Source organism: Urtica dioica, chromosome 6, assembly GCF_054948205.1.
Source record: "Urtica dioica subsp. dioica isolate 48M chromosome 6, U.dioica_male_clone48M_v1_H2, whole genome shotgun sequence".
NCBI lineage: Eukaryota > Viridiplantae > Streptophyta > Magnoliopsida > Rosales > Urticaceae > Urtica > Urtica dioica.
Window position 1 is genome coordinate 23764826 of NC_142761.1, and position 23209 is coordinate 23788034.

Below are 23209 nucleotides of genomic sequence, written 5' to 3' on the forward strand. Positions count from 1 at the left end.
GAACTAACAAATATTGTTGGTAAATGCTTCAACTGTGACAAAGAAGGTTACTGGGCTTGGGATTGTAGAAAGCTGCAAAAAAGAAAAAGAAAAAGAAGAAGATAGAGGCCAATGCCGTTGAGGTCGAAAAAGATGACCAACTCCTCATTTTCATGGTCTCTGAAGTGAACTTGGTGGATTCAAACCCCAATGAGTGGTGACTAGATACTTGAGCTACCCACTACATTTGCTTCTCCAAGAATGTGTTTTACTCGCTAAACTTGCAATTGACTAGGGAGAAGTCGTACATGGTAAATTCGGCCACCTCCAAGTCAAGGGCAAGGGCTTCGTCATCCTCAAAATGACCTTGGGAAAAGAGATAAAGCTTATGAATGCTCTCTATGTGCCGACATAAGGAAGAATCTCATTTATGAAACTTTATTTTGCTACCATGGGTTTAAGATGATTTTTGAGTCTCAAAAGATTATGCTTGGTAAGTATGGGATGTATGTGCGTAAAAGATATGTCACGAACCGCAAGCCTTAGCTGGCCCTGTTGTCAATGGTGCCCACAAGAAGAGTTGTAGTCTTTATTTTGTACATTTGATGTAATAAAGTCTCACGAAGACTCTTGCTTGTAATTGATTATTCATTAATAAAAAGTTGAAACGTTCATTCATTCTTCATTGTATGTTTGAAGCTTTATGATAAAACATTAGTCTTTAGTTCATAAACAAACTTAACAACTTACGAAGAGACAAATGTAGATTTGCATGAACAAACTCTTCGTAGTTTGCTTAAAACGATATATTCGCAATCTAAGGGTCAAAGGACTATTGACCTCAGTACGATTGTTAGGAGAATCTATGATGTCTGGTTATGGGGCATTGAGAGTTGGAGACTCTATAGTTCTTTTAGGTATCTTCCGAAGGTACTGAATTGACCAGTGCACTTCTAGAGACAAAATAAGAACAAACCATTTAACCTCTTATGTCTCGAGGTCACTATGTATGAATTGCATCATGCTTACCTCAATCCTGAAATGAGACATGCCATTTCATAGCTTACGTATTCTCATTTGAGAAAGTCGGAGTTCAGATTCACTATGTGATTCTTAACAGGACCTATTGGTGAAGTACTAAGTTATGAAGATGTCATGAACAACTTTGTGAAGATCTCATAGATATGGAATTCATGTACAAGATTGCTAAAATGCAATGTATATCACCTCATGCTTTGTTCCTTCGAATGTGAATAAATCAACTGGCCAGTGTCCAAATTGAGTCTTGACTCTTTTTGGATGAAACAATGTGACTTGTTAGCTCCTCGTCAATACATTGTTTCTAACTTATTCACAAGCGACAAAGAGAAACCCTCAGTTAGACAAGATGACCAAATAAGGCTTCGGCCACCTTCTCTTCTAACTCTAGGAAGCAGGTTAGAATCGAGAGGACTGAAGAGCGATAGACTCTCAAATTCGAGCGAGAGTAGAGAGTTCGGAAGTCACATTTCGAGCTTTCAACTTAAAACACTTAACGAGCTTCAAAGGGAAACAATAATTTCTTTTGGGGTTTATCCTGTTACGATCTTCCGTATATAAGTTTAACGTGTACGCTGCGAGCTGCAGTGTACCCAAACTTTAAAACTCGTGTCGGTGGTACTCACAAGTCCACGACTTGTGCTTAGCGGGCCATGCCGGTCCGTGCGCCGAGTACTCGAAGCAATGGGTGAAGGTCACGCATCGCGAGCTCATTGCTAGCTGGAAGACTCACCGGAAGCTGCCTTGAGCACACTGAGGCTTAGTGGGTGAAGGTCGCGGTTTGCGAGCTCACTATGCCAGAGACCAGTGGTGTTGACGTCATGATGAAGAAAGTACCACTAGTGGATCCCAGACAGGTGTTAAAACTTAGATCAGCTGACGACTACTGCTCGAAGTCTGAAACTGGTCTCTAGTCGGGCCGGAGGTTATAGCAGTAATGAGTGTATAACCTTGCGGTACGACTAGTATTCTAGGATGCGCGCTCATTAGTCACTTATAGGTGATAGCTGCATCCTGCATTCTTGTTTGCTTGTTCGCACGTCATATGTTTTGCATTAGCTTGTTTTTCTTTCCTAGACTCCCGCTTTCTGAATCATTCGACTCATAGTTTTATGTCACTTGGTAATGTAGATGAGAGAAAAGCTGGTTAGCGGGAAACGAGATTGAAGACCGACACCGAGCGCGTATTGCCTTGACCTATGGGCTATGGGGTTTCTTAATCGGGGGTTAGTATCTTATGATAAAACGTTCCGGAACATCTTTGTATAGGAGTCGCTATAAGACTCTAGGTTATAAAAGCAAAAAATTTCCCCGAATTTTCGCAAACTATTTTATTATATAATCTTATGAGATATTATGTTTAATTTATGTGTTTATATTATGAGTTATGTACATATTTGAGTTGATCAGTTGCGGTTCATGGGCGAGCTGTCGCTCGCGGATCGTGACAATAAATTTCGTGCAGCCCCCAGTGTGAAAGAGAGTTTATTTTGTGCATTAATGTATGAAGATATTTGCCAAAAGAAAAAGAGGAAATAAATTTCCTCTATGAGGAAAGGGGATAATCGGCCAAGCAAGGCAAGGGAGCAAAAGAGGAAACAAATCAAGGCCTTCTAGAAGCTCCCTTGGCCGCCCAAATGAAGAAGGGAAATAAGGCAATTTTGCTCATGAATATGTGATATTCTATAGAAGAGGAAACTACCTTATTGAAGGTAAAGCCTCTCCTATAAATAGGGACCTTATTCTTCTCATTTCATTCATCCCAAGTTTTAGAGATTGAGAGCTTCTCTCTCTAGCTTGGCCGCCCATCCTCTCTCTCTCTTTCTAAGTTCTTCTCGTTTTTGTTTTGGCACCTAGGTCCTCATTTGACCTAGCGTTTTTAGCTCTTCGACTTTGAGACTTGTTCTCGAGTCGTCGTGTTTAAAAGTGCCCATTCACTAATTCCTTTTCTCTCGAGTGATTCTTGTGATAGAAACTATCGTGGTTGCTCGTGTTTCCGAGGAAAGAAGAGAGACGTGCTGTGAGAGGAGACGAACGTTTTCAACCTTCCGAAGGCTCATCAACGTTCAAGCTTCTAAAAAGGTTAATAAATTTACTATGCTCATAATAGTTTTTATTTACGTGTACTTGCTCTTTGTCTAGGTTAGTAAAAAAAATTTTACTTAAAAGAAAATTTTTAAAATTCCGCTGCTTACGGAATCGTTAAACTTTTTCTTAAACCCTAGATCAATTCCAACAATCTTTGGCCCGCATCTCCTGGATGTCTTATGGCGCGCCGCAGAGGCGTATTTAGCCTGATCTCTTGGATGTCTTATGGCGCATTGCGGAGGCGTCTTTAGCCTGCATCTCTTGGATATCTTTTGGCGCACTACGTAGGTGACTTTAGCCCGCATCTCTTGGATGTCTTATGGGGCCCCAAGGAGGCATCTTTAGCATGCATCTCTTGGATGTCTTACGGCACGGCGCAGAGGCGTCATCAGCCTGCATCTCTTGGATGTCTTACGGCACGCCGCAGAGGTGTCTTTAGCCTACATCTCTTGGATGTCTTATGGCACGCCACTGATGCGTCTTTAGCTTGCATCTCTTGGATGTGTTGTGGCGCGCCGCAGAGGCGTCTTTAGCCTGCATCTCTTGGATGTCTCGTGGCGCGCCGCGGAGGCGTCTTAAGCTTGCATCTCCTGGATGTCTTATGGCACGCCATAGAGGCGTCTTTAGTCTGTATCTCTTGGATGTCTTATGGTGCGCCGCGTAGGCGTTTTTGGCTTGCATCTCTTGGATGTCTTATGGCGCACCGCTGAGGCGTCTTTAGCCTGCATCTCTTGGATGTCTTATGGCGCGCCGCGGAGGTGCCTTAGATGCGTCCTGTTGGCGTCTTAAGTGCACCATGTATGCGTCTTAAGTGTGCCATAAAGGCGGCTTTGGTGCGCCATGTAGGCGGCTTAGATGCGCCATGAGGGACGACTTAGTGGACCATGTAGGGGTCTTAGGTGTGCCATGCAGGCGTCTTAGGCCTGCATGTTGTCAATGGTGCCCACAAGAAGAGTAGTGTTGTCGCACGAAAATGAACAACTATTTAAAACCTCGGGCGGTTTGATCCAAGGCCGGACCAAGTGATCGCACCCGGGCCAAGAGTGTGAACTCAAAAGTCTCGAGCTAGGGTTTTCTCCGATCAACCCGCCTCTCGGGAGAGGTAGGGGGTGAGGAGGAGGAGCGACTGTGCCTTGGTTGTCGGCTGCCTACGTACCCGTGCGTGGGATCAGGTCAGAACGTAGTTCAAGCGTGTGAGACGCAGTGTGAGGCGCGGAGCCTTGATGAAGAAGCGTACTCGACGAAGGAGACGGGGCGCGAGGAGTCCTCGGCGGCGTCTCAGAACCTCGGAGATCGCGTATGCGAGAGAGAATGTGTGTTTTCTCTCTTTTGGAGATGTGGAAGACTCTAAGTCAAGAGTTCCTTGTTGTGGCGGAGATCCCGGACGCGTAGGCGATTCCTAGTTGGAAATGCCGGATGCGTAGGCGATTTCTTGTCAGAAATGGTGGACGCGTCTAGGGTGCTAGACGCGTAGGCGATTTTCAGTCGAAAACCGTTAGAGCACTCGTGGGCTCAAGATTAATCGTTCGATCAAGAGAGGCGGCACTCGGGAGTCCCCGGAAAGCGCTTCAGAATCTCTGAGAACGAGAAATTGTGGAGAATCTGCTTCAGGCCAATGATGGCATCCAGAGAAGCAGAGAGAAGTATCAAGTTCCTTAAGAAAGAATGGGATGGCTTTCCCCTCAATGAGAGGGGTATTTATAGGTGTTTGGGGGCCTTAGAAGGCTTCTTTTTCGTCCATGTGGGACTAGGAACGCGCGCACCATCAATTGGAGGCGCACGGCGCGCGCGGCGCACAAGGCGCGGCGCACAACACGCGGCGCGTGTCGCGCGGCGCAGGATGCGCGGCGCGGGCGCGTCTTGGCGCGGCGCGCGCCTGCCTGGCGCAGCGCGCTACCTTGCTGGCGCGGCGCGCTGCTTGCTGCACGGTTGGCTGGCGCAGCGTGCTGTGCGCGCGGTGAATGGCTCGTCTTGCCGGACTCTTGCGGGCCTTTAGGGGTCTTCAAATACCATTCTTTCCACGTGAAATATGAAGGTTTCCACTTGAGGAGAGTGACTCGACTCGAGGAGCAAAGCTCGACTCAAGGAGACTGACTCAAGGCTCGACTCGAGGAGCGAAGCTCGACTCGAGGAGACTGACTCATGGCTCGACTCGAGGAGCGAAGCTCGACTCGAGGAGACTGACTCAAGGCTCAACTCGAGGAGCGAAGCTCGACTCGAGGAGACTGTATGAAGTCTCAACTCGAGGAGCGAGGCTCAACTCGGGGAGCCGACTCAAGTCTCAACTCGAGGGGCTAGGCTAGACTCAAGGAGTCAAGAGTTTGGGCGAGGGCTTGAAGACTTGCCGCTCTTCAGGACCTCCGGCCTGACCATCGGCCCTTTGAGCGACGTGCCTTCTTGGCGTCTTGGGTTTTCCGAAAACGACCGACAACATTAGCCCCCCAAGTTCATCGCTCGGGAGGCCCCAGGCGGTGAACTTTTAGTTGTTTCCGCTGGGTGTTTGAGGAAAATAGTCTTCATAGAGCTTCATTGTCACGAAGCTTTTGTGGTTATGAAGGATATTCTCACAATTGCTAGTGCTCTCTCTCGCTTTTCCGTCTCTCTCGACACGTGTTTGTGATCGACACGTGGAGGAGGATCCAAGCGGATAGGAGACGTAGCTTGACATGGGCGAGGCAGACGCGTTTGCGTCCGTCGCTCTAGCCCCGGAGCATAGAGGCGTACCGGCGTGTCGCAGCTCGTTGATCTTTTGGTGAAGTCATGCCCAAGTCTTTCTTCGATGGCATTTTGCTTGTTAATATCATCAATCCGGAGTCCATGGGACTCGACGGTGACTAGCAGGGCGACGATTGTGTAATCGTGACCTATTAGGGGAAGATCATGGCTTCCGTCTCGGCCAGCTTGGAAGGCGACTGCACTTTTGCATTCCGCAAAGGCGTGCTCATTCCGAGGTCTCGAAGACGGAGGTTGATGCTGCGGGCTGATGCTTCGAGAGGACGGAGTGGCACCTGGCGGAAGGCTTTGCCGCACCGGAGGGCTTCGACTGCTCGGGGATAAACGCTAAAAGTTTGACCACGCATCAAGCATAAGTCGGTCTCACGGGGCATCCGCCATTCCCGCCTTGGTGACGCTTCTTCATCTGCGTTCGGAAGATCGGCCCTTATTCCCCAGGCGCGAGTGCGGGTCTCTGCTTTGGCTAAACTGTTCTTCACGTTGCTCCAGGTGCTTGCTCGAGGAGCGGGACTCGACTCGAGGAGACTGACTCAAGGCTCGATTCGAGGAGCGAAGCTCAACTCGAGGAGACTGACTCAAGGCTCGACTCGAGGAGAGAAGCTCGACTCGAGGAGACTGAATCAAGTCTCAACTCGAGGAGCGAAGCTCAACTCGGGGAGCCGACTCAAGTCCCAACTCGAGGGGCTAGGCTCGACTCGGGGAGCCGACTCAAGTCTCAACTCGAGGGGCTAGGCTCGACTCAAGGAGATTGGCCGGACTTTAAGGAATATGACTCTACTCGAGGGGCTATGCTCGACTCGAGGAGTATGACTCGATTCGAGGAGCAAGACTAAACTCGGGGAGAATGACTTGATGAGTGATGCTCGACTCGAGGGGGATGACTCGAGGAGAGTGACTCGACTCAAGGAGTATGGCTTGATTTGAGGAGGATGTCTTGACTCGAGGAGCACGGCTCGACTCAAGGAGAGCGACTCGACTTTAAGGAGCGATGCTCGACTCAAGGAGAATGACTCGACTCGAGGGGCTAGACTCGACTCAAGGACGGCTACTCGACTCCGGGAGGACGACTTGACTCGAGGAGCAAGGCTCAACTCAAGGAGAACGACTCGACTTAAGGAGCGATGCTCGACTCGGGGAGAATGATTTGACTCAAGCAGCAAGACTCGACTCAAGGAGAGCGACTCGACTTTGAGGAGCGATGCTCGACTTGAGGAGAATGACTCGACTCGAGGGGCAAGGCTCGACCCAAGGAGGGCGACTCGACTTAAAGGGCGATGCTCGACTTGAGGAGACTGACTCGGTGAGAGTGACTCAACTCGAGGAGCAAGGCTCATCTCGAGGATAATGACTTGACTCAAGCAGCAAGGCTTGACTTAAGGAGAGCGTGCCTCAACTCGAGGAGCGAAGCTTGACTCGAGGAGAATGACTCGACTCGAGGAGCGTGTCTCGACTCGAGGAGACTGACTCGTTTCAAGGAGCGAGATTCGACTCGAGGAGAATGACTCGACTCGAGGAGGTTCTACACGACCTCATTTGTCGCCTGGGACTCTTCCAGGAGGAGCTTGCTCGAGTGAAGTCTCAGCTAGCTCAGGCCGAGCGAGGTTCTCACTCAGAGGCGGAGTTTGCGAGTTTTTACGAGAAGCTTTAATTAGCTCGCACGGAATGGAGAGTCTCCCAAGGCGGGTGTGATCGTGCTCAGTCGGCGGTGGCGGAGATAGCTTGAACTGTGCCTAGTGTGGCGGTTCAGGTGCGCCTTATGGCGGCTTCTAATGCGTTGCGATTAGTCATCGTACGCAGCGCCTTGTGGTGACTCAGAGCGCGTTGTTAGGGACGGCTCTGTGCATTGTTTTAGGCATCGTAGGCACGTCGTAAGGGATGGCCTAGATGCGGCATGTAGGCTACTTAGGTGCGTCGCGAGGGACGACTTGGTTGCGCCATGTGGGCATCTTAAGTGCGCCATGTAGGCGTCTTAGGTGCGTCGCGAGGGACGACTTGGTTGTGCCATGTAGGCGTCTTACGTGCGCCATGTAGGCGTCTTAGGTGCGCCTAAGTAGGCGTCTTAGGTGCACCATGTAGGTGTCTTAGGTGCGTCGCGAGGGACGACTTGGTTGTGCCATGTAGGCGTCTTACGTGCGCCATGTAGGCGTCTTAGGTGCGTCACGAGTGACGGCTTGGTTGCGCCATGTAGGCGTCTTAGGTGCGTCACGAGTGACGGCTTGGTTGCGCCATGTAGGCGTCTTACGTGCGCCATGTAGGCGTCTTAGGTGCACCATGTAGGCGTCTTACCCTGCATCTCTGGGATGGCTTATGGCGCGCCGCGGAGGCGTCTTAGCCTGCATCTCTGGGATGGCTTGTGGCGCGCCGCGGAGGCGTCTTAGCCTGCATCTCTGGGATGGCTTGTGGCGCGCCGCGGAGGCGTCTTAGCCGGCATCTCTGGGATGGCTTATGGCGCGCCGCGGAGGTGTCTTAGCCTGCATCTCTGGGATGTCTTACGGCGCGCCGCGGAGGCGTCTTAGCCTGCATCTCTGGGATGGCTTATGGCGCGCCGCGGAGGCGTCTTAGCCTGCATCTCGGGGATGGCTTACGGCGCGCCGCGGAGGCGTCTTTAGCCTGCATCTCGGGGATGGCTTATGGCGCGCCGCGGAGGCGTCTTTGCCTGCATCCCTGGGATGTCTTACGGCGCGCCGCGGAGGCGTCTTTAGCCTGCATCTCGGGGATGTCTTACGTGCACGCTTGTTCCCGTTTTATGTTCGGGTGTTTTGTTTTGATGGAGCGTGCTTTCTTTTTGTGGAGCGTACTTTCTTGAGGATTTTGAGCGTACTTACCATTGCCTATGGCACTAGCCCCCCGAGTTTTGGATTTACAAGTGTAATCTTTGATGATTGAAAATCTTTGATAAAGCGGATTTTGAAAGAAAAACATCAAACTTTATTAATATCGCAAAAATTTGAAATCCTAAAACGTTGGCTCGTAGGCCTTATTGACTGGTTAGAAAGCAAAGAAATAAAATGGGTGGAGCGCTGGCTAGTGGTAGTACTCTCTCAAGTGTTCCGCATTCCACAGGCGATAGATCGGTATCTCGTCCATGCATAACTTGGTAGACTTTGTGGGGTCCCTCCCCGTTTCGGGTGAGGACGCCGGTGCCTTGCACTTGGGTGTCATGCAGGTGTCTTCATGGACTTCGCGGAGGACCTTGGTCGACTCGACGCTATCTCTGAGTTAGGAGATCGTGTTAACCATCTTTCTAGCGGTCTTTCCATCGATTCCCTGGATGTAGCATATTCTGGCTTGGGATTGATCTCCGGCCATGATGCCGATTCCATCCTTGGTGGGGAACTTCACCAGTAGGTGGTATGTTGAAGTGATTGCCCTTAGCCGGTTCAACGTGGGTCGCCCAATGACTACGTTGTAGGGGGACTCTTGGTCGACCACTAGGAATGGGACCATGTGAACGACTTCAATGCCTCCGGGAGTTCCGAAGGTGACCGGTAGATCGATGATGCCTTCGGTTATGACTCTCTCCCCAATGAACCCGAATAGAGGCGTTTGGGTCGGAGTTGGGCGTAGCCCCCCGAGCTTCATGCGCTCTAGGGTGGACTTGAAAATTATGTCGGCAGCACTGCCGTTGTCGATGAGAACCCTTTTCACCAAGTTATTAGCCACTTGGGCTTTGAGCACAATCGCGTCATTGTGCGGATGCACAACTCGCTTGGCCTCTTCGTTGGTGAAGTACATCATCTCGTGAGGCACGGACGGAGGTTCCTCGTAGGTGAGGTTGACGTGCATAGCAGCGTCTCCTTGGGACGCGGCCCTCAGGAATTTCTTCCGCTGTCGGGCTGAGTCTCCATCTTGTGGACCGCCCAGTATGGTGGTCACAACGTGGAGTTGCGGATTGGCGTCGACAGTAGCTATAGTCAGGTCGGCAGAAGCGGCTGTTCCTCCTCCCTTGCCAGACTGTGGTCTGTTTGTGGTGGGGCCCGCAGCGCTAATCATGCGTAACACGAACTCTTTCAGCTCACCCCGTTGGATCAATGCCTCGATCTGCCTTTTAAGACTGTGGCACTCGAAGGTCAGGTGACCGTATTCCTGATGGAACTCGCAATATCTAGACCGGTCGCGAGTCGCGGGGTCTTTGCTCATTGGAGCCGGGGGAGTGAACTTGTCACGCTAAAGCCAGGATTTGATCCGGCGTCGTGTTCAACGGTGTGAACGACGAGTAGCCCTTAAAGTCTTCCGCAAGTCGCGGCTTCTGGGGCATCGAAGGTCATCTATTAAAAGTCTGACCTCCTCTGTTTCGCCTTTTACGGGAGTTTCCTTGCTCGTTGCTAGGCTCGTTTCGGTGGTGAGGGCTTTGATCATTGCCCTTGCGACCATCGAGGTAATCTTCGACTCCCATGAAGGTCTTGGCTCAAGTCATTAACTCGGCCATGGTAGAAGGGACACGGCCGACGATGGACTTAAGGAAGTCACTTGTGCGCAAACCTTCAATGATGGCAGTGATTGCGTCTTTGTCGTCAAAGCGGTCGACCTTATTCGATTCTTCAGTGAATCGGGCGAGGTATCGTCTAAGAGACTCGCCATCCTCTTGCCTGATTGACCACAGGTACATCTTGGTCTTCTTTTGGACCATAGACGTAGCGAACCGTGCTAGGAACATGTCCTTCAGGTCTTTGAACGATCGGATGCTTCCCGGCCTTAAGTTCTTGAACCACTCGAAGCCGGGTCCGGCGAGGGTAAGACTAAAAGCTTGGCACATGGCGCCGGGAGCGACACCCTGCATCGTCATCCAGGTTTCATAGTGCTGGATATGGTAAGCAGGATCTGGTTTTCCATCATAGGGAGAGAGGTTCGGGAGTTTGAAATTTCCCGTACACACCTCGGCCAATATCTGAGCCGTGAAAGGCGATGAATTCTCCTCGACGACACCATAGGCACTTCCGCCTATTCCGTGTTCTCGGAGATCTCTTACTTCATTTCGGAGTGATCACATCGAGACCGGTAGTCGGAGTAACTCCCTGTTCGGGAGGAGTCACCTGTCGTCTTTCATTTGACCCTTGACCCGCGCGGCGGTTCCCGTTAGATGGGGCTACTACGGGGATGTTTGGCCGAGAGCTCAGTCGCTCTCTTAGGTCATTGCCACGCTCAATGCGTTGGGCGGTGAGGTGGTCCCTAAGATCAGGGCTGGTCGTACGGAGGCGCAGGCTTCGTCTGCGACGGCGCGCTATCCGCGTGCCCTGACTTTCCGCAACATTCTCCCTGTGACCTAGTCGGTCGAGGGCCGAACGTCAGGAATTTCCCTCTTGAGAAGCAGCCGGCGTGTTGCCTGTCCGGGGTAGGGGATTCGAAGGACCGGCTTCAAACACGGCGGGGTGTTCCCCGTCCTTCGTGAGGGAAGTCTCGATATCCTTCGAATCGCCAGTACCCTCGTAATCAGGGTCGCGGTCGCGGCTTTCCTCGTTGAGGTTTTCAGGACCCCCATTGGGGATCATTGTGTCATGCGCGGGTTGCTTCGCAGCCAGTCGGCTGTGGTACCTCGCGTTCTTCGCCTTTAGTTGGCGGATATTCTCCTCCAACTCCATGATGCGGTCGTCCCTGCTGTCTGGAGATGGAGATGGTGAGCGGGTCGAGCTCTCTTCGTGGAGCGACTCTTCGTCACCATGCGCGTGAGAGCCCAAGAAATATTTTTTGGTCCCAGTGACGTTATCGGGGTTGTTAACGCCCTCAGAACGTACTGGTGGTTGGCTACTCATCGTTTCTCAAGTTCGAGAAAGTTGAGTTTGTAGAAGAAAAGAAGAAGATGAACAGAAGGGATTTCGGGCTGAATAGGTCGGGAAGTCCCCTCCTTCTAGCGCGCCAAAATGTTGTCGCACGAAAATGAACAACTATTTAAAACCTCGGGCGGTTCGATCCAAGGCCGGACCAAGTGATCGCACCCGGGCCAAGAGTGTGAACTCGAAAGTCTCGAGCTAGGGTTTTCTCCGATCAACCCGCCTCTCGGGAGAGGTAGGGGATGAGGAGGAGGAGCGACCGTGCCTTGGTTGTCGGCTGCCTACGTACCCGTGCGTGGGATCAGGTCAGAACGTAGTTCAAGCGTGTGAGACGCAGTGTGAGCCGCAGAGCCTTGATGGAGAAGCGTACTCGACGAAGGAGACGGGGCGCGAGGAGTCCTCGGCGGCGTCTCAGAACCTCGGAGATCGCGTATGCGAGAGAGAATGTGTGTTTTCTCTCTTTTGGAGACGTGGAAGACTCTAAGTCAAGAGTTCCTTGTTGTGGCGGAGATCCCGGACGCGTAGGCGATTCCTAGTTGGAAATGCCGGATGCGTAGGCGATTTCTTGTCAGAAATGGTGGACGCGTCTAGGGTGCTAGACGCGTAGGCGATTTTCAGTCGAAAACCGTTAGAGCACTTGTGGGCTCAAGATTAATCGTTCGATCAAAAGAGGCGGCACTCGGGAGTCCCCGGAAAGCGCTTCAGAATCTCTGAGAACGAGAAATCGTGGAGAATCTGCTTCAGGCCAAGGATGGCATCCAGAGAAGCAGAGAGAAGTCTCAAGTTCCTTGAGAAAGAATGGGATGGCTTTCCCCTCAATGAGAGGGGTATTTATAGTTGTTTGGGGGCCTTATAGAAGGCTTCTTTTTCGTCCATGTGGGACTAGGAACGCGCGCACCATCAATTGGAGGCGCACGGCGCGCGCGGCGCACAACACGAGGAGCGAAGCTCGACTCGAGGAGACTGTATGAAGTCTCAACTCGAGGAGCGAGGCTCAACTCAGGGAGCCGACTCAAAGTCTCAACTCGAGGGGCTAGGCTCGACTCAAGGAGTCAAGAGTTTGGGCGAGGGCTTGAAGACTTGCCGACCATCGGCCCTTTGAGCGACGTGCCTTCTTGGCGTCTTGGGTTTTCCGAAAACGACCGACAACAAGTAGTAGTGTCTATTTGTATACATTTGATGTAATATAGTCTCACGAAGACTTTTTCTTGTAACTGCTTATTTATTAATAAAGTTGAAACGTTCATTCATTCTTCCTTTTCAAAAGCTTTATGATAAAACCTTAGTCTTTAGTCCATAAACAAACCTAACAACATATGAAGAGACAAATGTAGATTTGCATGAACAAATTCTTCAGGGTTTGCTTAAAATAATATATTCGCAATCTAAGGATCAAAGGACTATTGATCTCAGTACGATTCTTAGGAGAATCTATGATGTCTGGTTATGGGACATTGAGAGTTGGAGACTCTATAGTTATTTTAGGTATCTTCTGAAGGTACTGAATTGACTAGTGCACTTCTAGAGACAAGATAAGAACAAACCATTTAACCTCTTATGTCTCGAAGTCAATACGTATGAATTGCATCATGCTTACCTCAATCCTGAAATGAGACATGTTATTTCATAGCTTACGTATTCTCATTTTAGAAAGTCAGAGTTCGGATTCACTATGTGATTCTTAACATGACCTATTGGTGAAGTACTAAGTTCTGAAGATGTCATGAGTAACTTTGTGAAGATCTCATAGATCTGGAATTCATGTACAAGATTGCTGAAATGCAATGTATATCACCTCATGCGTTGTTCCTTGGAATGTGAATAAAGGAACTGGCCAGTGTCCAAATTGAGTCATGACTCGTTTGGATGAAACGATGTGACTTGGTAGCTCATCGTCAATACATTGTTTCTAACTTATTCACAAGCGACAAAGGAGTTGAGGAAATAACAGCTAGAATGGTAAAATGGTAATTTTGTAAATCCCGACTAGCTGATGATATTCATGAAGGGTAAACATAGATAATATTCAGTGGATCCACTCATCACAGTTAAGTTGAATTCTTGAGTAGAAAATAAATTCATTTGAACCGAGAGATTCTTAGTGTCAACACTTTAGTGGAGTCAGTTGACTTTAATCTAAACTTGGAAAAGGTTTGTGAACTTTTGAGTCCAAGTATTTTAGCTCAAGCTTTGTTCATTTGGATCCATGAGGTCTCTATGACAAATCATATCGAGTAGGAATAGTTAAACTAGAAGCTAAGTCAAAACAAGAACGAGACAAGTTTTACGAAAATTGTGTAAAGGGTAATTTTGTCTTTTTGGACATAGGATGAAATGAATGTCAATAAATTTTTTGACATGGTCATATGATGACTTAAACCACTCGGTCAAGTTAAATTATTTGGGCCTTGTGGATTAATTTTGTTATCGGCCCGCAAGACCTGATAACGGTATCGGCCATTCGAGCGGCCGAACAAACTCACCCGGTTAATGGCCGGCCCAAACTCACTCGGCCATTGGCCGGCCCAGGCCCTTCACTCGGCCATTGGCCGATCGAAGCTTGCCCGGCCAATGCCCGGCCCAATCTCGCTTGGCCATTGGCCGATCGAGATTCACCCGGCCAATGGCCGGCCCAGGCGCTTCACTCGGCCATTGGCCGATCGAGATTCACCCGGCCAATGGCCGGCCCAAACTCTGTCGGCTATTGGCCGGCCCAGGCGCCTCACTCGGCCATTGGCCGATCGAGATTCACCCGGCCAATGGCCGACCCAAACTCTCTCGGCCATTGGCCGGGCCAGGCGCCTCACTCGGCCATTGGCCGATCGAAACTCACCCGGCCAATGGCCGGCCCAAGCTCACTTGGCCATTGGAAGGCCCAGGCGTTTCACTTGGCCATTGGCCGGCTGAATCTCATTTGGCCAATGGCCGACCCAACTTCACTCGGCCAAGGGTTGCCAAAAACGCCCCTTGGTCGCCTATAAATATAGAGGTCCATCCTCTTCCAAAGGTAATCCGAAATTGAGTACCGAAACGCTGCTGAACTCATAACTCACTCGTTTCTCTCAAGCTTCGACTCTCTAAACACCTAACCTCTTTTACTAACCTCAATCCTACTAATGTTGAGCGTCGGAGATGTAAACAGAGGCACCCCCTCTGTTTCCCCTTTGTAGTTCATGCATTCTTTCTCGCTTTTCAGGTGTTGGGACGACAAGCATCATCAACAGCTAAGGGAAGACTTGGGATACCAAGTCCGACACGCTCGAGCCAAAGCGAGATCACTTGGTCCGGCCTTGGATCTAACCGCTTTTGGCTCCTAAATAGTTGTCCGAAAACGAGCGACAACATTTTGGCGCTAGAAGTAGGGCTCCTGACCTCGTGGACATTCTCCCTTCCAATCCCTTTTCTTGCAACCTTCACGACTCTCGAAAGATGAGTCAAATTCCTACTACTTCCGCAGGCACTCGGGCGACGGGCTCAAGACACGACCTTAGAAACATCGCGCATCGTCTAGGAGGGCAGCCTCATGACAACGAGAGCCAGCCCCAAGACCCGGCGAATGACCCCGAGGCCGCGCTCCGAGAGGACACGGCTCGAAGGCTCGCCGAGCTCCTAGACCGTCCCGGCATCGACGACACGCTTATCGCCGACTGATACGAACCTCGGCCGACTGAGCTCCGAGACCCGATACCCCAATAGCACAGCGACGGATCGTCTACAATTTAGGAACGAAGGTGGATCGAATGACGCCGTGGACGGATGCGAATGGCCGCCTGATGAGTCGGTTTTCGAACTCCTACACGCACCGCTTTGTAAGAGACTTGAATAGTTCTAAACGAACCAAAGAGAGAATGAAAATCCTCACAGAAAAGTGTTTAACTCGAAAATCAGATTGTGTGTCTTTCATTCAGCCTAAAGGCTTAATTTATAGAGTTTACAAAGGCAAATTCGCAGCTCCATGGGCCCCATAACCTAATAAGCCCATTTAGCCGTATTTAAGCACTAATAAACATAAAACAAAGTACCAGCCCAATACAAACACATACGGGCTTTTAAATAAAATGTCTTGGCCCAAATAACATAAACTGAAAATATAAAAAATAGGAATAGTCCGACTAATTCAATTCAGCCCAAATAACGTTCTTCATTGGTGTTTCTTGGCTTCCTTGAATTCTCTTCTTTGCGAGCTTGTCCCCTTCTTCATCTTGGAGCTTGATGATCAGATTGTTAAGCTCCTCCTTGAATCTCCTCACTCGAGCTCTCGTCACGGGTCCTTCCGACACTTGGTATTTTGCTTGCGGCTCCTTTTGGGGCATGTCCTCATCATTCCCCTCGTCTTGAAAAAGGATTTGCCCTCAAATCATGATCTGCATCAAAAGGAGATAAGTCAGTCACATTGAATGTAGCACTAACATTATACTCACCTGGAAGATCCAATTTGTAGGCATTATCGTTGATCCTGTGAATAACTTGGAATGGTCCATCGCCACGCGACTGTAGTTTGGACTTGCGTTGCTCCGAAAAACGCTCCTTGCGCATATGTAGCCAGACCCAATCACCGGGTTCGAAAATCACTCTCTTGCGGCCCTTGTTGGCTTGCTGTGCATACTGCTCCGTTCTTCGCTGAATGTTGAGTCGCGCCCTCTCGTGAAGCTGCTTAACAAGCTTTGCTTTCTGTTCACCATCTAAATTCACATGCTCAGACATAGGAATAGGAGATAAATCCAACGGCGTTAGTGGGTTAAAACCATAGACAATCTCAAAGGGTGAGAACTTAGTAGATGAATGAATAGCGCGGTTATAAGCAAACTCAACATGTGGTAAACAATCTTCCCAAGTTTTGATATTCTTCTTAATTATTGCCCTCAGCAAAGTCGACAAGGTCCTATTAACTACTTCGGTCTGACCATCAGTTTGGGGGTGACAAGTAGTCGAAAACAACAACCTAGTACCGAACTTAGCCCATAAGGTCTTCCAAAAGTAACTTAAGAACTTGGTATCCCTATCCGAGACAATCGTCCTAGGCATGCCATGCAACCTAACAATCTCTCGAAAGAACAGATCAGCAACATTAGAAGCATCATCGGTTTTGTGACATGGAATAAAATGTGCCATCTTTGAAAACCTATCAACCACTACAAAAAAAGAATCACGACCTCTCTTAGTCCTAGGCAAGCCTAACACAAAATCCATAGATATATCTACCCAAGGTAAGCTAGGAATAGGCAAAGGTGTATACATACCGTGTGATTGAACTTTCGACTTAGCTTTCCTACATGTGACACAATTACCACAGATCCTCTCAACATCATGCTTCATGCGAGGCCAATAAAAGTGCTCTTGGATCAATCCTGGAGTTTTTTCTATCCCAAAATGTCCCATAAGGCCCCCACCATGAGCTTCCCTAACTAACAACTCCCAAAGAGAACAACTAGGCACACAAAGTCTACCAAGCCTGAACAAAAATCCATCATGCCTAAAGTAATCTCCCGACGCCATCTTCTCACACTTCGTAAATATCTCACTAAACTCTCGGTCTTCTGGATACAACTCTTTGATATGTTCAAAACCAAGCAGTTTAGGATCTAAAGTGGAAAGTAAAACATACCTTCGAGAAAGGGCATCGGCTACCACATTCTCCTTACCTTGTTTGTACTTGATGACATATGGAAACGGCTCGATGAACTCCATCCATTGCGCATGCCGTTTGTTGAGCTTTTGTTGTCCCTTCAAGTACTTTAGTGACTCATGGTCGGTGTGGACCACGAACTCTCTTGGCAAAAGGTAGTGCTGCCAAGTCTCTAAAGCTCGAATCAATGCGTACATCTCCTTGTCGTAAGTGGGGTAATTAAGGGTGGCCCCACTCAATTTTTCGCTAAAATACACAATCAGCTGTCGATCTTGCATGAGAACTGCTCCGATTCCCACGCCGGACGCATCACACTCAACGTCGAATGGTTTATCGAAGTTAGGTAATGCGAGACAAGGAGGGTTGACTAATTTTCCTTTGATTGCGGTGAACGCCTCCTCTTGTGCTTGCCCCTATGCGAACGTCACATGTTTCTTCATCACCTCTGTGAGCGGGGCAGCGATCGTGCTAAAATCTCTGACAAAGCACCTATAAAAGCTCGCTAAGCCATGAAAGCTCCGTACTTGTGCTGCATTTGTCGGTGTCGGCCATTCTTGAATAGCTTTCACCTTTTCCTCATCTACCTGCACTCCTTTAGAACTTACAACAAAACCCAAGAAAACAACGTGATCGGTGCAAAAGGTGCACTTGTCAAGGTTAGCAAATAACTGTTCACGTTTGAGTACAATAAAAACCTCACGCAAGTGTAAGACATGATCATCCAGGGTCTTGCTATAAATCAAAATATCGTCAAAATATACCACCACAAATTTACCAATGAACGAACGCAAAACATGATTCATAAGTCGCATAAATGTGCTAGGTGCATTAGTCAAACCAAAAGGCATCACTAACCATTCATACAACCCAAGTTTAGCTTTAAAAGCGGTTTTCCATTCATCCCCCTCTTTCATTCTAATTTGGTGGTACCCACTCTTTAAATCAATTTTAGAGAAAACACACGCACCATGTAATTCGTCTAGCATATCATCCAATCTAGGAATGGGAAATCGATACCTAACCGTGATGTTGTTGATGGCTCGACAATCCACGCACATCCTCTGGGACCCATCCTTCTTTGGAACTAGTAGAACTGGTACGGCGCACGGGCTCATGCTCTCTCTAATGTACCCCTTTGACAAAAGCTCCTCGACTTGTCGTTGCAACTCCTTCGTTTCCTCAGGGTTGGTTCGGTAGGCCGGTCTGTTTGGAAGCGAGGCCCCGTGTACAAGGTCAATTTGGTGCTCATCCCTCGAATCGGTGGTAGTCCTGTTGGCATGTCTCGAACAACAATGTCCTTGAACTCCTGCAAAAGAGAAACAATGGCCGTAGGTAGGACCTCGCCATGTTGGTTAGAGAATAAGGCAGCCTCCTTGTACACAAGTAAAATCATCGGCTGTTTGGCAAAGAAGGCTTTCCTCACATCACTCTATCCCGCAAAGAAGTTGTTTTGTTTTCTCTCACCGATTTTGTTTTTCATGACCCCATCTTTTCTTTCACTCCCCACTTCTCTCTCGGGTTTTCTCTTTGGGACTCTCTCTTTTTTTTCTATGTTTTTACCTCATCCCTTGGTTCTTTTCCCTTCTCTAGGGCCCTAAACCTTTCCCTCTCTTGTTGCATCATCAGTTGATCTTCATGAACTTGCTTTGGAGTCAGGGGTGCGAGGGTGATGGTACGATTCTTGTGCCTGAAGGAGTACTTGTTGGTGTAGCCGTCATGAGTCACCCTCCGATCGAATTGCCACGGCCGCCCCAAAAGTATATGCCCCGCGTCCATTGGTGCCACGTCACAGAGCACCGAGTCCTCATAGCTGCCAATCCGAAAACTGATAAGGACTTGTTTGTAGACACGTACCTCTTCACCATCATTAAACCACTGAAGCTTGTAAGGATGAGGGTGATTTGTCGTTGGAAGTCCAAGCTTCTTCACTACAGCAACACTGGCTATGTTCGTACAACTCCCTCCATCGACGATAACACTGAACACCTTCTCACCAATATGGCACCTGGTATGAAAGATGTTTTCACGCTGCTCCTCATCATCTCGTACAACCTGGGCGTTCATAGTTCGTCGAGAGACCAACACGAGCTCTGCTGGTGCCTCAATTTCCTCGTCTGACTCTTCTCCGGTACATTCTTGATCTTCCTCTTCATCGTCGGTAACCATCTCTCCGGTCGGAAGAATCGTCATGCTCCTCTTATTCGGGCATTGATTTGCGAAATGACCAACTCCCTGGCACTTGAAGCACTTGATATCACGATTTCTCTGAAATGTCGTCTCCAGTTTCTTTTGAGCACTGGGACCAGAACTAGATGTGGTTGGGGCCGTGGACGTGCTTGGCTTGGCTACGTCTCCTCGTGGTTTGAAACTGCTCTTCTCGTCTCGGTTGAAGGTCTTCTTCCATGCAGGTTGTTCTGGAAATCGACTTCCCCGCAAGCTACCCCTCGTCTTGAGCTGCTTCTCAATCTTGACGGCCAAGTGAACCAAATCCTCCATCTCGACATAATGCTGCAACTCCACTTTGTCCGCTATGTCAGGGTTCAGCCCGTTGATAAATCTGGCCACTGGTAGACTCGCGATCTTCCTCTATGTTTGCCGTAGGCGCTGAAGCTTCTGGCAGAGCTCTCGGTAATAGTGGCGAGGGACGAATCTCTTCCTCATGATGGCCCTCATCTCATCCCAAGTCTTTATCGGCTCCTCTCCAGCCCGTTGCCTACTCGTCACCAGCTGATCCCACCAAACAATAGCATAATCAGTGAATTCAGCAGCAGCAAGTATTACCTTCTTGCGTTCGGTGTAGTCGTAGCAATTGAACACGAACTGGGCTTTCGTTTCCCATTCAAAGTAGGCGTCCGGGTCACTTTTTCCTTGGAATGTTGGAATCTTTTGCTTGATGCCACCAATTCCTCCGTCTTCTCTGTCCCTTCCTCCTTGCCTTCTTTCGAACATTCTTTCGTTTCGTCCTCCTCTCCTATAATCCTCCTCTTCAAAATCATTCTCCATCTCATCTTTTGTCTCCTCCCTACGCTGTCTTCGTCTTCCTCAGTTGGGAGCTTGTTGGCCTTCCTCCACTCTCTCAACACATTCTCGTAGTGGCTCCAACTCTTCCCTCATCATCCTTCTCATATCTCCTATCATTGCTTGCATCATCAGCCTCCGGTCTGGAATTCCCTCATCTGCGTCGCTGTTGTTAGACATGGTTTCTGCAAGATATTGTTAGTAACAAAAGAAAAAAAAACCTCACAAAACTCTCCATCACGTGTTTACACTCAAAATTATCACTTTGCACTCGTGTTTGATGATGGCGATAGTTATTCTCTATGCCTTTTACCACTCACTCAAACTCTCTATAGGCTCGTACCGAACTACTCAGAGACCAGGAAGGTGATGAAAGGAATTCGAAAACGATACACCAAAACGACACAAACGACACCCAAACGACATGAACAATAAAAACGACTCCCCAAACAACACAAACAAGAAAGACAACACCACGGAAAGTTATGATCAGGGTCTTAAATAAGTCCCAAAAACAATTCTCCCAAGGTGCGACAATCAGCCCAAAATGTTGACAAATAGCCGGAAAAAAAATTCGATAGGATGTAGGGTACCTTAAAACGCTCCAAAACACATAAGGACTCTATCAGCAAAATAAAATTTCTTGAGGTCAAATATACTCTTTTTGTTTTTGTTCGGATCTTTTCTCCTTTTTTTTGACGCTCAAGAAGACAGACCTAGCACGAAAAGACACAAACCTAATACGAAGATAACATACACAGACTCAACACAACAAATACGTACGTACGGAATGAACGCAAAACAAAGATGAACGGGAAAAAAAACAAGGAAAATGAAACAAAGGATAAGCAGACCTAAAAGTAGAGACTAGCTCTGATACCACTTGATACGAACCTCGGCCGACTAAGCTCCGAGACCCGATACCCCAATAGCACAGCGACGGATCGTCTACAATTTAGGAACGAAGGTGGATCGAATAACGCCACAGACGGATGGAATGGCCGCCTGATGAGTCAGTTTTCGAACTCCTACACGCACTGCTTGGTAAGAGACTCGAACAGTTCAAAACGAACCAAAGAGAGAATGAAAATCCTCACAGAAAAGTGTTTAACTCGAAAATCAGATTGTGTGTCTTTCATTCGGCCTAAAGGCTTAATTTATAGAATTTACAAAGGCAAATTCGCAGCTCCATGGGCCCCATAACCTAATAAGCCCATTTAGCCTTATTTAAGCACTAATAAACATAAAACAAAGGACCAGCCCAATACAAACACATACGGGCTTTTAAATAACATGTCTTGGCCCAAATAACATAAATTGAAAATATAAAAAATAGGAATAGTCCGACTAATTCAATTCAGCCCAAATAACGTTCTTCATTGGTGTTTCTTGGCTTCCTTGAATTCTCTCCTTTGCGAGCTTGTCCCCTTCTTCATCTTGGAGCTTGATGATCAGATTGTTAAGCTCCTCCTTGAATCTCCTCGCTCGAGCTCTCGTCACAGGTCCTTCCGGCACTTGGTATTTTGCTTGCGGCTCCTTTTGGGGCATGTCCTCATCATTTTCTCGGCTATGACGTCGAGGATAGGACCGCCCAAGGTGACTCCGACCCCGACAATGAGGGGGAGTCAAGAACCGACGAAGCGACACCCTGCCTTGTCCAATCCCGGTCTAAAAGGATAAATGACGCCCGGCTGGACCGTCCTATCCGGCGCGACAACATGCGCGGTCCCACTCTCGGGGGTTTGCCCCCTCGGTTTCAAGAGGCGGCCGGACACAGCCCCTCACCGGGGAGAGGGCCGCCCTCGGGGACGATGGAGCCGACAGCCGAAGTGCCCGTCGGACGATCCGACAAAGGGCAACTTCGCCTCGCTAGGGGCCGAGCGGAGACCTGAAGGAGCGTTCGACGGGCGCAGAGAGACTCTCGAGGGGAGGATCTCCGCCAAAGGCTCAACTCCCGAAGGGATGTACTCCCCGCCACCACTCTTGGCCGACCTCAGGCGAACGCCGGGACCAAGCATCCCATGAGCGTCAACAAGTGACTCCCGTGGCCCCGGCGGTCTGTCCAGCCAACGGGCTTGACATCGTGACGATGATCCAAAGCCTTCAAAACCAGATCATCGAGATAAGGGAGTCAGGGAGGCAAAGGCCCTATGGAGGGATCGAGAAGTCGTACTCTCCCTTCGCCGCTCAGATCCTCGTGCTGCCATGGGGAATTTCAAACTACCGTCCATCCCTCATTACGACGGACAAACGGACCCGATCTTTCACATCCAGCACTACGAGACGTGGATGACAATGCAGGGACAATCGGACGCCACCCTGTGTCAAGCCTTCAACCTGACCCTCACAAGGTCAGGATTCGAATGGTTTCGGAGCCTAAGACCGGGGAGCATCTCGTCCTTCCGGGCCTTGCGAGAGGCCTTCCTTGCTCGGTTCGCCACTCTCGTGGCACAAAAGAAGTCAAAAACCTACCTCCTGTCTGTCCGGCAGGGAAGGGACGAGACCTTGAGGCAGTACCTAGCTCGCTTCACCGAAGAATCCCACAAGGTCGAAGGATTCGACAACAAGGACGCCATCACGGCGATCACAGAGGGGGCTCGCACAAGCGACTTCCTCAAGTCTATTGTTGGAAATGTCCCACGGGACATGGCGGAGTTGATGTCGAGAGCCCGCACTTACATGGGGATCGAGGACTACCTCGACGGCCGAGATGGCCGGAAGTATGGAGGACAGCAGTCGCCGTCGCGACGACCAGGACGGGATCGCCCCAACCCTCGAAAGAGGAGGAACAAGGGAGGCCAAGCCCCTAGCGGTCGCTGCCTCCCTGGGCCGAGACCCTCGCATGTCGATAGCTTCCGAAAGTTTTCGGCATTCACCCCTCTGAACACTCCGCAAGAGCAGATCGAAGATCTACACCATGACAAGCGAGGAAGCCCCGCTCCTCTCACGAAGGATCCCG

General features: G+C 49.3%; 1 protein-coding gene across 1 annotated transcript; it reads right to left on the reverse strand.

Moving 5' to 3' along the window:
* Positions 1-28: 28 nt before the first annotated feature.
* Positions 29-19728, reverse strand: LOC149393516 (uncharacterized). Its single transcript, XM_089618057.1, has 7 exons — positions 19396-19728; positions 18793-19218; positions 17757-17816; positions 17428-17645; positions 16887-17034; positions 16028-16277; positions 29-72 (listed from the first exon to the last, which is right to left on the reverse strand). Exons 1-7 carry the CDS (start codon positions 19726-19728, stop codon positions 29-31), a joined length of 1479 nt encoding a protein of 492 aa, XP_089474183.1.
* Positions 19729-23209: the final 3481 nt, after the last annotated feature.